Genomic DNA, 16,552 nt, shown 5'->3' with positions numbered 1-16,552 from the left:
TCCATCCAATTCCGCACACTAGCCACAGAGTCAGGGTGGAACAAGGAGGCTCTTACAACTACCTTTATTCACTGCCTGTCTCAAAAGGTTAAAGATGAGTTGGCATTGCGTGATCTTCCAGACTCACTAGAGGATTTGATTTCCCTAGCAATTCGAATTGACAACCATATTCGTGAAGGACAAAGAGAGAGGAAGTTTGTGTACAATTGCCCCATGCCACTGGAGAATTTAAACCTCCCTCATAAGACAAAGGATATGCCCCAAGGGTCTTCAGGCATTGATGAACCCATGCAAATAGGGCGTACTCGGCTCACTCGGGCAGAGAGAGAGAACATGTGAGCAGTGGAGCCCAGCAATGGATTCCCCTCTTGTTTTGGCCTCTTCTGGAAGCTCCTCCTTCCCTAATCTCTTGACTCCTGTGTCTCTCAAGCCCCTCGTCCTTTCTAGTTCTGCTCCTCCTGGGTCTGCCTTGTCTGTCCTTTCTGTTGGGATTCCTGCTGCATATGCTGAATTGAGTGAGGTGTTCAGTAAACAGAAAGCCTCTGTCCTACCCGCTCATAGGCCATATGATTGTGCCATTGACCTCCTCCCAGGCACGTCACCTCCGAGGGGCTGCCTGTACTCTTTGTCGGGACCTGAAACAATGGCTATGAGAGACTACATTGATGAGGCATTGGCTGCAGGTATCATTCGCCCCTCCATGTCCCCAGCTGGGGCTGGTTTTTTCTTTGTGGTAAAGAGAGATGGGGGGCTAAGACCCTGCATAGATTACCGGGGTATTCATAAGATCCCGGTAAAGAACCACTACCCTCTACTACTCATGTCTATGGCATTTGAGCGCTTACAGGGTTCGTCCTTTTTCACTAAGTTGGACCTTAGAAACGCCTACAACCTGGTGCGCATACGAGATCGGGATGAGTGGAAGACGGCTTTCAACACCCCCAGGGACTTTCCAACGCTCCTGCTGTCTTCCAAGATGTTCTTAGGGACATGCTGGAATTCTTTGTGTACGTGTACTTGGATGACATCCTGATATTTTCAGGAGCATGTGTCCCATGTGAAAATGGTACTGCAGAGGTTTGTTGGAGCATCAGCTCTATGTCAAGGCGGAGAAGTGTGTCTTCCATGCCTCAACTATTACGTTCCTGGGATATGGATTGTCGCAGGGTAGCGTAAGAATGGATCCAAGCAAAGTCCAAGCAGTTCAAGATTGGCCACAGCCAGACTCGGTCAAGCAGGTTCAGCGCTTTCTATGGTTTGCCAACTTTTATCGATGCTTTATTAGGGGTTTCAGCTCTATTGCTTCTCCTATTTTGGCTTTGACCAAAGGTACCTCCTCAAAGTTTTGTTGGTCACCACAGGCTCAAGAGGCTTTTGCCAATTCTTATTCACCCAGACCCCAGGATGACAGGTATAATGACGCAGTAAGTTGACATCCTGAAGACCTCGCGAGTAGACACTATTCCAGAATTAAACTCTGAGCTGTTAGAACTTAAGGATTTTAAAATGCATGGGGTTGTACAGGAGAAAGAATCAGTCCGATATTATGCGTCGCATCAGGTGATTGATGCTTCTTTGCTCAACAGCACGGGGGTCTAGAAATTTTAACAAATGCCTCACTGTGCTTCACGTACCCAGCTTGGATGCAGCTGAGATGGTGTAGCTTGTATCCATGGAGCCTCCCGTGCCCCTCCAGCTGATCAATGAGAAAAGATGCAACCTCCAGAGTATCGGACTGATTCTTTCTCCTGTAAAGCCACATGCATTTTAAAATCCTTCTCAGTGTACGCATACACATAGGCGCCGATCCGAGATTGCAGAGCACCCACCGGCGCATAACTCTACTAGGGTTTCACACACGCTCAGTCCCCAAAGCACCCACCGGATTGACGCTTATGGTCGTAGAATATTTACCGACCCATTTCTGCCCTCCGCGATCGATTACCTAGTGGCACTGGGCAATCTCCCCTCATTCTAGCCCCTCCCCACATGTTTGTTCTGATATTGCGGGGAGGTTTCAGCCTACTGAAAGTCACACGTGCTCTGCAAACTTGAAACAGAGAGAGACGCACACGCATGTATTGTGTTGAAGATGCGTAGGGCTGACCCGAATGCATTAAAGCTTCAATCTTTGAGTTACAGTTACTATAAAGTATAAAGTACGTCTCTCTGCTGTGAATGACACGAGCAGGAGCTGTTAATAGTTTATAATAATGCAGTGTGGAGGACACAGATGTTTAATAACGTGGATCTGTGTTAATCACGCGTATTTTTCTGTTTGTCGGTCACTGTTGACAGAGACTCCAGTGTCGGTGCTCTCCCCCTCTCGGTGCAGCAGAGTTTGTTATATGTTTTTTAAAGTCTAATTTGTCGGTCCTCACGCTTCCTCACTCAAACATCAGTTTTATGTTATAACAATAAATGATTATGTTAACGAGAAAATATCTTGTTATAACATAAACCTTATAACGCTATAACATGATACTGACCTTTTTGATTTATTTCAGCGTGACAGCCGAATTACTTAAACTCAGAGCCCAAAAGACGCACTCAGTCATCCATCCAGCTCTGGTCACAACACTGTTCTACGAAGTGAGTTCAATGCACCCAGGATATCTGCTTGGAACAAATTACAGTATTACCCAAATAGGAAGGAGTTGACCCCATAATCCTGTCTGAAGGTATCACAGCAAATGCAGGAAGGACAGCTGGCAAAACTGGATGTCATTTTGTCAAAGAGACCCAGATGTAAAGGCGTGTCTGGCAGCTACTTCACTGATTAATCTGTGTTGTAAGAATGAAGATTCAGGTGTGAAACTCTTTCCAGACATTTCTTTATTTACATCCCTCCATCTCGCTCTTCCATCAGCACATCATGTCAGACCACATTTATCAGAAACAGTCATTCAGCAGCAGACTTTATCATCACTATCTTCAACCATAGAGACGCAAATCTTACCGAGAGTTGTAACCGTTATTAGTTCACAAAGGGAATACGTCCGTCTTCCACTAAACAGATTGGCACTTTACGCTGGCACATACATTCTGGCTTCATCAGTGATGTAGAGAGTTTTTGACTGCTGACATGCTGTCTGACATCCAATCAGAACCACAAGTCTTTTTCTGCTGCTGATAAATGTTTCTGGAAATGTGGTCTTACTTCACTTCAACACAAAGAACTTAAAGATGCTGTGTGTCAGATTTCCAGATAACACATCATAATTCTTGCAAAAACACTTAACAGCACGTGTTAATTCATCATCAGTTTTTTTTTTTACCCTCCAACCTGATATTAAAAAATGGCACCTGACAATAAACAAATCCCTTTAATCATTGATGCCTCTGATGAATTAAAGAAACCCTTTGTTTACCCTGAAAGGTTTACATGCACTTTTACCTCAGCTAAAAGCAATGTGGGGGGGACACCAGATACAGGTTTTTTTTTAACAATTATTGCCAGAATTATAAAGTGCTCCCACAGTAAATTTGGCAGTGACACATCAGGGAAGAAACCTCACACACAGCATCTTCACTCTGGAAACATGTACAGGCCGTTTAGCTCATTCTGAGGTTTGGGTTCCCGAAGCATCCGCTGCTTATTACACTAGGCAGTAGGTAATACTGCAGAATGTAAAGGCATCTCACTTAACACAACACGTCATGCTTCATGTATTCTTCTTCTCTCTCCATTTAGCTGCTGCTACCCTGGCTGTGAATGTTTCAGGAAACCCAAACTCATTACAATCTCCAACAGGAACAACAGGAGCAACTGAAATCAACACGTACTATATAAAATAAAAATGAGCGTATATATGATATGTGTACAGTATATATATTTATATATGACATGGGCTCAGCAAAGTATGTACAGGTATTTTTTCTTTCACTTAAATGCATAGTAACTTTTAAGATCATAAGGTGTAAATAAATAAGGACATTGAGAAGCGGCTCTGCTCTCCTGAGCTCAAATAAATAAACCTTCATTCATGAGGGGCACGGCGAGCTGACACAATCAGAGATCCTGCTGAAACGCTTCATGGGGTCAGAGTCAGAGCATCTTTCAGGGGTAGTTTCCCACCAGATTATGTTGCGTCTGTCACTGCAGGTGGACTGATCTCTTTACACAGCCGAGAGGAGATCAAAACGTTTACAGTCATTTCCTAGTTCTGAGTCAGTCCACTGGAGGAGATAAAAAACGAGTCTGTTCTATAAGGATCAAGATGCTTTTGACAAATCATACCAATAACATACATTTCCATTCCTTTGGAGTGGGTCAGTGTCTTTTCCTCCTTTCAGACAATAAACAGGATCTCCCAGAGTGCTCTCTGCTTGCTGGGTAAAAAGGCATTCAGAAAAGAGGGTGGTGATGTTGAGAAGAGACGTGATGGCGGCTATGTAGAAGAAGCATTCGAAGGGTTTTGTTCTGTCTTTCAGAGGGAAACAGGCTCTTTCATATATTTATATTTGTACAAACATTTAGATCATAAACATCTCAAGCACCATAGATAATAATATCAACAAATCAAAAGAGTTGGAACCAGGCAGAGATCTTCTAATTTGGTCATCATCCTTGTCTTTCTTTAGCTCTCTTTCATTCCTCTTTTAGACATATTTTTAGCTGTCCCTTTTTATTTGTGTGTCCTTAAATTAAAGACAATATTGGAACTATTTAAATAGATTATTTTTAACCTTAATTGAAGTCCCAGGTGAGTATTTCTGGTTTGAATTCTCTACTTTGTTCCGATAATACAGGCCTTAAAATAATGACATTTTAAGACGGTGTATCAAAGGGCTCATGCTGTGCCTGTGTCTTCTCCACTCTTAAATATCTCTTTAACCTATTTCCACAATACTACTATCATAAATAGTCTCTACATGGTCCCATTGCACCCAAATAAAAAAAAGGATACCTTATTATAAAACACACACATTGACGAATCATTCAGTTTCTTTTCCAATAGAGCAGAACAACACGGATACAAAGAACGGACAGTCGGTGTGACGGTCAGTCGATCGATGGATGTACTCCAAACACATTTCCACTCGTGTGTGACTCATTGCTTTGTGAACATGAAAAAGCCATCACATCAGTGTCAGGGGAAACCTACTGTAGGTTTTCCCCAGAGGGTCAAAGGTCAGATGTGCTCTGTTTGGGAGTCAAGGTGGGAAAAACAGCACAAGAAACTAGCATTAGAGTTTTTTCTGTCCTGGAAATTCATCATCGTACTCGACTTTTGGTCCTTGCAACAGTTTAAATATCTTAAATAGGACTTTGTCTTCAGAGGTCCAGTTTAAATTTAGTCTTATTTTTTAACATTGTACCAAACATCATTCAAAAATTCAGCATTAATTTTGTGATATACTGAAACATCGACACACAGTTAAACATCACATTTAGAAATGGCTCTAAGATTCAAAGGTTTTCCATGGACGCTGAATATTTGTGTTTTTTCTATGCTAGCACCGAACTTACTGCATGTACTCAAATTCAGAGAGAAGAGAACTGGTTCTGGTATTGTTTAAAATGTTTACAAGGCACTTATCTAAATCATTTTCCTTTGTCCTCCTGTCTTTGTCTGTCTCGTTTATCAACCGAACAACGACACCAGGCCGTTCTGTGACTGCACTCTGTATTTACAGCCTCTAAAAAGTACTCAAAAAAGTAATGATGGATGGGTGAGAATTGTTCTTCTCCTCTCCTTGACCTTCTCTGTCTTTGTTTAAAAAAAATGGCAGTTTTTGTTTCCCACTCCGCTCCTTTCCTCTCCGTACATTCCTTAAGGTGTGTTTCAGTCTAAGAGGTGTCTCAGCAGTCCAATTAATCACTTTTCTGTTCACTCGGTTACGTCTGAAGTTTATCCACAGACGCAGAACCATCTGTCTGCCCCTCTTGGCAGCCATATTTATCTCAAATCAAAGTAGCTCGTTCCATTAGATGCTGTTCAATGTCTGTCTGTGAGGTTGTTCCCAAGCCCCAAGAAAAAATCTGCAGACTCATCTGTGTGTTAGTTATCTCCACTCCTTTATCCCTCCATCTCTCCATCCATCTGTCCTTCAGCCTACTTACATCTGGAGGAGACATAAGGATGACATCCTTGAATCCCCTCCTCCAACTATTCAGGTGTCCAATGAGTTTGTTCAGGAGATATTTCAAAGGATGTTTTAAGGATGTTTAATAAATTAGGGGTCACAGGAGTTTAAATCTTAACATCTAATAGAGTCCAGCTGTGTGTCTGTCTCTCCCTCTACCGATGTCTGGAGGACACGTCGAAGCAGGTGATCATCATGAGGTGGGCTTTGCAGAAGTTGACTCTGGTCTCCAGTTTGTCCGTCACCATCTCCAGAGCCTCCAAATACTCCAGAGAGTCCACTTCATACGCCTGCTGGATTTCAACTGGACATGGACAGAGAGGAAGAGGAAATATATGACACTCTACTCAAACATGAACTTTTTTTACGAGTATTTAACACATTTTAAAGGATAAGTCTGGTGATTTCTGAATGTTTCTTATTGTTCACAAAGTCCATAAAAAGAATATTGGATTAACTGCTGACCCAATCCAACTTGGTCCTACTTACACTCGGTGGTCCACTTCTGCGGCTCCAGCATCAGGTACTGTTTGGTCTGCTCCAGCTCCTTCTTCAGACACTGGTACTTTGCTCTGACTTCACTGATCCTCTGCTGACGGTGCTCCAGCAGACGGAGCTTGGCACTGACGTACACCACCTCCTGACAGAGGACAGACAGACGGACATGGTTCACCTTCATTAATCCAGGGGAGTGTGTTGTGAAACATGTGTCGAAGCCTGCTTAGCATTCACACGGTTAACACTTTGGCACCTCATCGACTCTCAGTATGACCGTTGTCGAGTGGTGTCGGACAGCGAGCGGCTTCACTGGAGCAGTCGGGGGTTAAGTGGCTTTCTTAAGGCCGCTGCAGGGAAAATCTATATTTCATGGTTTCCTCTGCCACCGTCTTCCCCAAAGCCCACAATGCTCCCTCCCTGAATACATAAAGGTTTAAGCGTGGAAACTCCAACCTGCAGCATGCATTCATTTGCAACAGGTTTTACAGTAGCTCTCTGTGGTCTGTATTCTGCTAAATCTTCAGAATTTATAATGATTTCTGAAGTGATACTTCAAAAGTAAATGTAAAGTATATGTAAAGTTGAGTTTTAAAAAAGTAGTGCCAATGTTAGTTCACTCTGTTCTTAATAATTCTTACTGTTGTATTTTTAAACGTGTAGGTTTTTCTCTTATTGACACGTACAGTAGCTCAGAAACCAGCCTCTCATTTCTCTTTCCTCTCCAGCGTCCTCCTCTTGTTCTCCTCCAGCAGCAGCGTCCAACACAACACATATTGCTTTTTAATGTGTCCCTCAACTATTATTCATCATATCAACTTCACATCTAGTGCAATATGCCTCCTGCCCTCAGGGCCTTTCTTCTCTGCTCTCTGCTCTATGGCTCTCCACCTTCTTTAACTCCCCACACCACTGTGGAAAGCCCTTTGAGCCCATACTCGATATCCCTTTCATAGCACTAGTTTACTAGTTTAACAACGAAAGCCTTACTATTTAACTAGTACACAGCAAAGGTTCTGACATGTTAACTAGTAAGGGCCACAATAACCTCTTGTACTTACCAGTTAACTAGTGTAGCTTAACTAGTATACGAGTAAGAGCCAAAATGTCCACTAGTAACACCAGTTAGGGTCTGTTTCACCTTACTAGTAAACTAGACCCGATTCCAACCAAGCTGTTTAAGGAAGTCTTTCCCTCAATTAGCACTTCTTTACTAGATATGATCAATATGTCTTTATCGACGGGCTATGTACCCCAGTCTTTTAAACTAGCTGTAATTAAGCCACTTCTTAAAAAGCCTACCATAGATTCAGGCACCTTAGCTAACTATAGACCTATATCTAACCTTCCTTTTATCTCAAAGATCCTTGAGAAAGCAGTCGCTAATCAATTATGTGACTTTCTTCATAACAACAGTTTATTTGAGGACTTTCAGTCAGGATTTAGAGTCCACCATAGCACTGAGACAGCCCTTGTGCGAGTTTCAAATGATCTACTTACTGCTTCAGACAGAGGACTTCTCTCTGTACTCGTCCTGTTAGATCTTAGTGCCGCTTTCGACACGATAGACCATCACATCCTGTTACAGAGATTAGAACATTTAATTGGCATTACAGGATCTGCACTAAGTTGGTTTAAATCTTATCTATCAGATCGATCTCAGTTTGTTAATGTTCATGATGTGTCCTCTATGCAAACCAAAGTTAGTCATGGAGTTCCACAAGGTTCTGTGCTCGGACCGATTCTTTTTACCTTATATATGCTTCCTCTGGGTAATATCATGAGGAAACACTCCATTAATTTTCATTGTTATGCAGATGATACTCAATTATACTTATCTATGAAGCCAGATGAAACCAATCAGCTATCTAAACTAGAAGCATGCCTTAAGGACATAAAGATCTGGATGACTAGAAACTTTCTGCTACTTAATTCAGACAAAACTGAAGTTATTGTGCTCGGCCCAAAACACCTTAGAGACTCTTTCTCTAATGATATAGCTGCCCTAGATGGCATCAGCCTGGCATCCAGCACTACTGTTAGGAATCTGGGAGTTCTATTTGATCAGGATATGTCCTTCATCTCCCACATAAAACAAATATCAAGGACAGCCTTCTTTCATCTTCGCAACATAGCAAAAATCAGACACATCTTGTCTCAAAACGATGCAGAAAAACTAGTCCATGCATTCGTTACTTCCAGGTTGGATTATTGTAACTCGTTACTATCAGGCTGCCCTAATAAGTCACTAAAAACTCTGCAGCTGGTACAAAATGCTGCAGCACGTGTGCTGACAAGAACTAGGAAGAGAGATCACATCTCTCCTGTATTAGCCTCTCTGCACTGGCTTCCTGTAAAATCTAGAATAGAATTTAAAATCCTTCTTCTTACTTACAAAGCTCTTAATGGTCAGGCACCATCATATCTTAAAGAGCTCATAGTGCCATATTACCCCTCTAGAACATTGCGCTCCCAGGATGCAGGCCTGCTTGTGGTACCTAAAGTCTCTAAGAGTAGTGTTGGAGGTAGAGCCTTCAATTACCAGGCCCCCCTCCTCTGGAACAATCTACCAGTCAAGGTCCGGGAGGCAGACACCCTCTCTTCTTTTAAGAGTAGACTTAAAACTTTCCTCTTTGATAAAGCTTATAGTTAGGGCTGGCTCAGGCTTGGACTAGCCCATAGTTATGCTGCTATAGGTTTAGACTGCCGGGGGGATCTGACACACCAAGCTTCTCTCTCTCTCTCTCTCTCTCTCTCTCTGACTCTCTGACTCTCTCTCTCTCTCTCTCTCTCTCTCTCTTCCTCTCTCTCTGACTCTCTGTCTCTCTCTATCTCTATCTGTCATATTAATGCAGCTCATTAACTCTGTATTTTCTGGTCCCATTAACATTACTAACCACATATCTTCCCGGGAGTTCTTGTGCTCCCTTGTCTTGAAGGTTCCTGAGGATCGTTGCTGCAGACCACCTGCTGCTGTGGACCTGCTCGACTGCAACACCTACTAACATCAGCCTTTCCCCATAGTATCATTATTGTTGCTGCTAATGCTAATAGTAGACCTGTTGACTTCAACTGTTACAATTACGATTACCTCAGCCTTTATCATTACTCTGCTTCTCTCGCTAATTTATTTATTTATTTATTTATTTAGCCAATCTTCACCCTAGTCTACCACTATTATTGGCATTGTAACCATAAGTATGTGTCTGTTGTTGTTCATGTAACAAGGACATATGTTGTTGTGGTAACAAGAACATATGTTGTTGTTGCTCTCTTTGCCTGTCTCTATCCTGCATCTCCTTCTATCCCATTTTCGGCCCATCCAGTCGAGGCAGATGGCTGTTCAACATGAGTCTGGTTCTGCTCGAGGTTTCTGCCTGTTAAAAGGAAGTTTTTCTGCCAATGTGCCGAATTGCTAAGTGCTACTCATGGTGGATTCATGTTGGGCCTCTCTTTAAATAACTTAACAAAGAGTCGGTCTAGACCTGCTCTTTTTGTAAAGTGTCTCGAGATAACCCTGGTTATGATTTGGCGCTATACAAATAAAATTTGATTGATTGATTGATTGATAGTGAGGTTTAAAAGGAGTCACTAGTTAGTAGTAGGGGCACAAAATGTCCACTAGTTACACTAGTGAGGGCTTAAAATATTTACTAGTTAACTAGTAAGGGCCAAAATGCCCACTAGTCATACTAGTTGGGGTCTTTTTGACCTTAGAAGTTAACTAGTGAGGCTCAAATCGTTTACTAGTTAACTAGTTAAGGTCAAGTTATACTAGTGAGGATGTTTAAGACCTTACTAGTTAACTATTAAGGTGTCCACGAGTTACACTGGTAAGGGCATTTTACCATACAACTAGTGAGCCTTAAAACTTAAATAGGAGCCCCGATGTCCACTAGTAATACTAGTTAGGGTCTTATTGACGTTTACCATTGAACAAGTTAACTAGTACTGTCAGAGACTGAACTGGTATAGGATAGTGACGTTTGATATCAGGGATATGGAATAAATGCACAAAGGGCTTTCCATACGTCCCTCACTCTATACTGAACAGTATATTATCCTCACACACTTTCTCCTTTCTTTAACTCTTTCCCGCTTTCTCCATCTTTTGTTTCTAAAAATACTTTCTTTCACACTCTTTCATTCCCCTCATTTTCAGTTACCCTCCTTATTTCACCCCCTTCCCTCACCTTGCTCCCTCCTTTGTCTCTCCTCTTCTGCAGTCGCTCAACGTCATCTATCTCGTACACCTTGATCTCAAAGGTTTCTGTCGTTGCAGTCGCACCCCTGATGTTTGAGGGGGTTGGGGGCCCCAGTGGACCATCTACCCAGCATGCACCTGGGCTGGAGGAGGAGGAAGAAGAGGATGTGATGGTCTGTTTGGAGGAGCGGTGAGAGGGTGAGGTGGAGGAGGAGTCCAAGGTCAGTGCTGGGATTAGACGACGACGCTGGAGGCCTGAGAGAGCAAATAAGAGAGAACACATCACTTGAGTTCATCATAAAATGTTCTCAGACATAGAAGCATAGTGAGTGCTATATAATGTACGGTAGTCTTTAAACTCTCTTACTAATTTATTGAATAACATGGTAGGTAGTGTAAGTTTCTACAAGTGATGGATGTAGTCAGCTGTTTGTTTTATAAGTGGCTATTCTTCATCATATTTATAGGCAAACTCAAATCCAGCACACCCATGTGGGCCCCAAATGGGATACCCAACTGGGACACAGCCAATTTTGTCCTCTGTTTCCATGGAAACCCCACATGTGTCAGCCTATATAGGTTGATAAAGGGTCCTGCTGGGCTCCATGCAGCTAGTAATGTATTGTATGTAACGAATTTAGCCCACTTTGGATATCCAGCCAGGGCCCATTTTCACTGTCTAAATTGTTTACCCCCATGTGGCTCCCAACACCAACCCATTTAAAAGCCCAATCAGAGCTCACGCCCAGATGAAGCCTACCTATACCAGGTAAGGTACCAGGTACCCTGACCCATGTACGTATACACCAATTGGATGTGTCGGCTGGGATCCCTCAGCAGACTTTACACCACTAAATTACAATACTAGATCCACTAAAAAGCAGAATACTGTAAACTATGAGATGATGGGAGGGAGAAGAGAGAGACCGATGGATAACTAGAGATAGAGAGAGAATGGAGAGGATAAACAGGAAAATATTGAGTGATTGAAAAAGCAGAAAGGCAAGGAAAAACAGATAATGGAGTGTGAAGCGAGATAAAAAGTTTTGTCTCTGTCCATGAAGCTCATAGATAGGAGCAGCAGGTCACTCTGTAATCTGCCCACCACGCTGCAATGATCACACACACTCAGACTGTACATGCACACGTGCTTCGCATGGAAATTGCCGGCGATGTCGACAGGAATGAGAGTTATCACATTCACCAGGAAGTGAGAGATAAAGGTGTGTGTGTGAGAGAGAGAGCAGAGAGGAAGTGGGGGATTTTAATAAGGTTGCAGCTGTCTGTTGGTTTCAATGTGGCACTGAGAGGTCAAGCAGAGACATTTGTATTTCATTACGGAGTAGCAAGTGGAATATAGGTGTACAGTGAAAGAATGAGGGCCTGCAGGGAGGAGAAGGGGAAAGGGGGCAGAGTTGGAGGAATGAGTTATGCATGAGAGCGAAAGGAAGAGATGAGGAGAGAGGGAGCAAGCTAGTGAATGCAATCTAATGGAAATCGAGCACACAGAGAGACTCGGCTGGAGTTTTGATTGACATTTCAGTGGCTACAGTCTTTTGCACATCTGCCCTCTCTTCCTCTTACTATTTATACTCTCTCCGCCTGAGTCGGGACTGAATTGTAGCCTTCTTGAGCATGTGCAACAAAAACAGAGTGAATGCCCTTGCTGAAGCAGAGAGTCAGTAGAGGTGAAAGAAAAATCAAAGTAAATCCAGACGTTATGGTGAGGCGAGGCTGCACCCTGCACACATTCATGGAAAGGGTTACCCGATTTAAGCGCACCAGGGAGAGCCGACTCTGTCCAATCTGATTTTATGCACATATCCATCCTCATGGCTAACCAGTAGAGTGTGATTTGGCGAGCGCATTAGCAGCCTCTGTGTGTGGTGTGCTGGTGAATATATATTCATTACAGCCACACCAGCAGATTCCTTTTACCATTTCACAGATGGGTGGTCAGGGTCACCTTTCCTACCTGGCTCCTTCTGCAGCCACAGCTTTCTTCACTTACCTCTTATTGCTCTCATACTGTGCTTTTTTTTACCAGTAGATTCTACCCTTAGAGTTCTATTAAATCTGCCTTACTTCTCTCAGGTTTGTTTTTCTCTTTTTATAAGTTAGAGTAGCCTTCTGATGAAAACATTTTATCAAAGGTTTCACCTCTACTAATAAAATAAATGTGTAAGGGTTTTTAAGGTCTAAAGCATGAATACAGAAAAAATGAACACATTGAGAAGACAAACAAAGCTGCTGGTCCCTGATTCAGATGTTAATTATTTATTCATTAAAGCTAACCATGAGTCATTCTCATTAGATTTTGTTGAGGCTCTGTTCTTGTAGCCACAGGGTGTTTGCAGTCTAATGACTTCCTCATATGTGTAATTTAAACCACACTCATGGCTTTCTCTCTAGTGATGCATAATGTGTTTTTCCACCAATTCAGATAATAACCCACTTCTCAATAAGATAACCTATTACTTCACATTTTGGCACATTTAGAAGTTAGCAAATATGGATGATTTAAGAAGCCCTCAGAATCCTTCTGGAACATGCATTTCAAATTGCAATCATGTGCCCCTCAGTAAGCAGATCCGGTCTTCCTCCATGATTCTTTATCCAATAAGGTGAAAATACCTTATAAACAATATATATAGATAAAAGGTCAAAAGTAACCTGTGTTGCTCCTGCTCTTCTTGCTGCTCTTGGAGCTCCGCCTGGAGGAGGTGGTGGCTGAGCTGTGCTCACTGAGGGAGTCCTGAGCGGAGGAGGTGCTTCCTGTGTTCTCGCTGCTGTCTCTCAGCATGCTCTCGTAGCCGCTGCTGCCTCCGCTGTGGTAAAACAAGGCCGTCTTCCCCATGGCCGGGGGCAGCTCGCCACTCAGTACGCTGCTGTTAGAGGCAAAATGACATCACAGTTAAAAATATACAAAAATTATACAAACATTTTAAACATTTTTAAATTCACATTCCTCAGTGAACCTGAGCTCATACCTGTTGTCACTAGCATGGCCGCTGCTGCAGCGGTGTGCTTTTCTGGGAGCTGTTATCTTGCTGTAGGGAGAGGGCAGCGTTTGGACCACTGCTGCTCTCTCCTCTCCCACATTACTTCCACCACCACCTCCTCCTGCTCCTGCTCCTGCTCCTGCTGCAGCTGCTGCTCCTCCTCCACTGAAAACATGAAAATGATAAAGAAGTTTAAACCATTAAATTGTGTTTCACTTTAGTTAATAGTTAATACTGAGCAGAGGGAATAACATGCAACTAAAGTCACTGATGGCGGTAAACTGCAGGTTTTGCCGCTGGCACATTACATCATTATCATATGTGAATACCTCAGAAACTTAGAGTGCATCATATTAATGGTCATGCAATGAACTTGTACATGGTCTAATTTTCTTGTTTAGGATGCTCTGCAATATACTTAGAATTTAGAATTAAATACAGTCCAACTTTCTGACCTTGCCCCTCCAACTCCTCTCTCTTCTGCTGGATCTGTGCCTCCTCCTTGGGCATGACTCCTGGAACGGGAGCCTGCACTTCCCTGGAGGAGCTCTGAGATCCGTCCGTTGACAGCCCGGAGAGGCAGCTTGGCAGCCAGGCTTCCCCCTCGGCTGCGGCTCAAAGACTGCGTAGACCAGGATACAGGGGCGGGTCCCTGCTGCTGCACAGGGCCCTGCACTGAGCTCTGGGGCTGAGGGGACAGATAAATGGCTTAGGCGGATGAAGGAGAAATAAATACCATGACGGCTTGAATTTATTTCATTGAGTGATATATAAAGTGTGTTTTTTCTTGTGCACATAGAGAAGAGACAGGCTTTGATAAAACTGAGCCTGATGAGCAGAATTATGTACTTTTACTCCTACCTTTCCATTAGGAGGGAGGCTGGAGCTGCGGCTGGTGGCTTGGCTTAAAGACTTGGTGGAGAAGCTGAGAGTCTTGGTGCTGGAGGCAGACAGACTCCTGGCTTTGGGGCTGCTGGTCATCAGCAGCTTACTGACGGCTGAGATCTTTGACTGGCTGCTGGTTTTGGCCGGTGACTGTGGAGCGCTGCTGGGACCAGGACTGGCACTGAAACTGGGGCTGCTGGGGTTTCCAGTCGGGGAAGACACTGATCCAGCGCGTGTCAGGCTGCGACCAGTACGAGGCATGGTGCTGTCCCCCTTTACTCCTCCTCCTACTCCCCCTCTCAGGCTGCCCCCCCTCTCCAGTGAGAAGCAGTCGTAGTGGTGGGAACCGCTGTGGGAGTTGTGGACCCGGCCCAGAGAGTTGGTTCTGTTTGCGAGCTGTTCCAACTTGGCACTGAAGAGTCTGCTGCTGTCGATGCTGGAGCCTCGTTGTCTGGTGACACCTGCGGGGCCACATCCAGATACCCCTACATCATCTGCTGAGCTCAGTAAAGAGACTCCGTGGCTCAGCTGGTGGAGTGGGCTGGCTGCCCTGTTCCTCTGGTCCAGGCTGGACTTCCGTACAGGTGGCAGAGGTGGGATTCCTCCCTTCTTGTGGGAGAGGAATCCCTGTTTTCCAGCTGATCCCCGGCGGTCGAGTGTAGAACGGGGACTGCATGGAGTTGAAGTGGTGACGCCAAGGTTACGGTACTCGTTTCCATTGTCTAAGCCGTCGTGGCGGTTGAGACGGTGCCAGCCACGTGGCAGACTGGCAGTACGGTGGATGTCTGTGCTGTAGATACTGGAGAGGCAGTCTCCCTGGGCAACAACAGCCACCATCTCACAGCCATCCACCACTCGCTTAAAGGAATCGGGAGACGACACAACCTCACCTCCTGAACTGGAGCTGCCATGATCCCCACCTGATGATGGAAGAATAGCAAATAAGAAATGTGTATGTGGCCTGGGCTGACATTAGATTCCTATCCTAAGTTGTTATCCCTGTCAGGCCCTGCTTACCTTCTCTGCAGAAGCTCCGGTGCTCTCCAGCTCCAGTCTTGCTCTTTGGCTGCTCTGCCTCCCTCTTCCCTGGCTTCACCTCACACACAAGCTCCCTAGACCTCCCCTCCTCAACCCCTCGCTTCAACCAGGGGTCCTCAAAGCTCATCTCGCTGGAAATAGAAGCTAGAATTGGTGTGTTGAATTTGCTGGGGTCTTTCATTAAGCTGGTCTTGTTCGGTGAAGAGAGGATGGTTGGTTCCTGTATAACCATGGGTTTGACTGCCATACATGGGTGCGCACTGATGGTGGTCTTAAACGGAGAGAGGTTACCGGGTCCTGCCAGAATCTGGATGTTAGTTTTAGCCATGGAGGGAGGCAGTTTCCTCAGCCTGTCTTTGGTTGGAGTTCCTTTATTGCTCCCTTTTTCTGACAGCACCACCTCTCCGTCCAGACTTCCTCTCCTCGGGCTGCCACAGCCATCATAACCCCCGAGCCCCTCCACTGCAAATGAAAGGTTGGGTTCAGGTTCAGCCAGGGCTTCCCCTTGCTGGCTCTGGGACTGACTGAAGCTGTGCAAAGACTGGTCACACTCGCTGCCCATGCTCAGGTCACTCATCCAGGAAGAGATGGGTGAACCACAGCCAGACACTGTGGCTAAGGCTTCACCTTCCATCCGCAGCTTGGCCATCGCCACCTGCAACAGGACACAATGTAATCATGCATCCGGGTTCTAGGAAACATTAGGGGAAAAAAATCTGCCTTAAAATGTGAATTTTAATCTAAACTTGAATTTAGATGGCTATTCATTTCATTACTTATGATTAATACCTTTACTGTACCTTGTAATTGTCCCTCTATGTCCATAAGCCAATTAGAA

At 44.2% G+C, this 16,552-nt stretch overlaps 1 protein-coding gene across 1 annotated transcript in view; it reads right to left on the bottom strand.

Moving 5' to 3' along the window:
• Positions 1-2,823: 2,823 nt before the first annotated feature.
• Positions 2,824-16,552, bottom strand: part of kif26ba (kinesin family member 26Ba) — a 99,913-nt gene continuing 86,184 nt past the window's right edge. The window contains exons 21-28 of the mRNA XM_069657943.1: positions 15,694-16,369; positions 14,653-15,596; positions 14,239-14,479; positions 13,780-13,951; positions 13,463-13,677; positions 10,779-11,044; positions 6,580-6,730; positions 2,824-6,394 (exon numbers count right to left, since the gene is read on the bottom strand). Coding sequence (XP_069514044.1) covers positions 6,246-6,394; positions 6,580-6,730; positions 10,779-11,044; positions 13,463-13,677; positions 13,780-13,951; positions 14,239-14,479; positions 14,653-15,596; positions 15,694-16,369 — 2,814 coding nt within the window. The 3' untranslated portion in view covers positions 2,824-6,245. The remainder of the gene's footprint in view (positions 6,395-6,579; positions 6,731-10,778; positions 11,045-13,462; positions 13,678-13,779; positions 13,952-14,238; positions 14,480-14,652; positions 15,597-15,693; positions 16,370-16,552) is intronic.

The sequence above is a fragment of the Semicossyphus pulcher genome, unplaced genomic scaffold (assembly GCF_022749685.1).
Source record: "Semicossyphus pulcher isolate SPU_LCO1_2020_fin unplaced genomic scaffold, fSemPul1.0.p SCAF_1, whole genome shotgun sequence".
Classification (NCBI taxonomy): Eukaryota; Metazoa; Chordata; class Actinopteri; order Labriformes; family Labridae; genus Semicossyphus; species Semicossyphus pulcher.
This window is presented reverse-complemented; position numbering and strand designations above follow the sequence as displayed.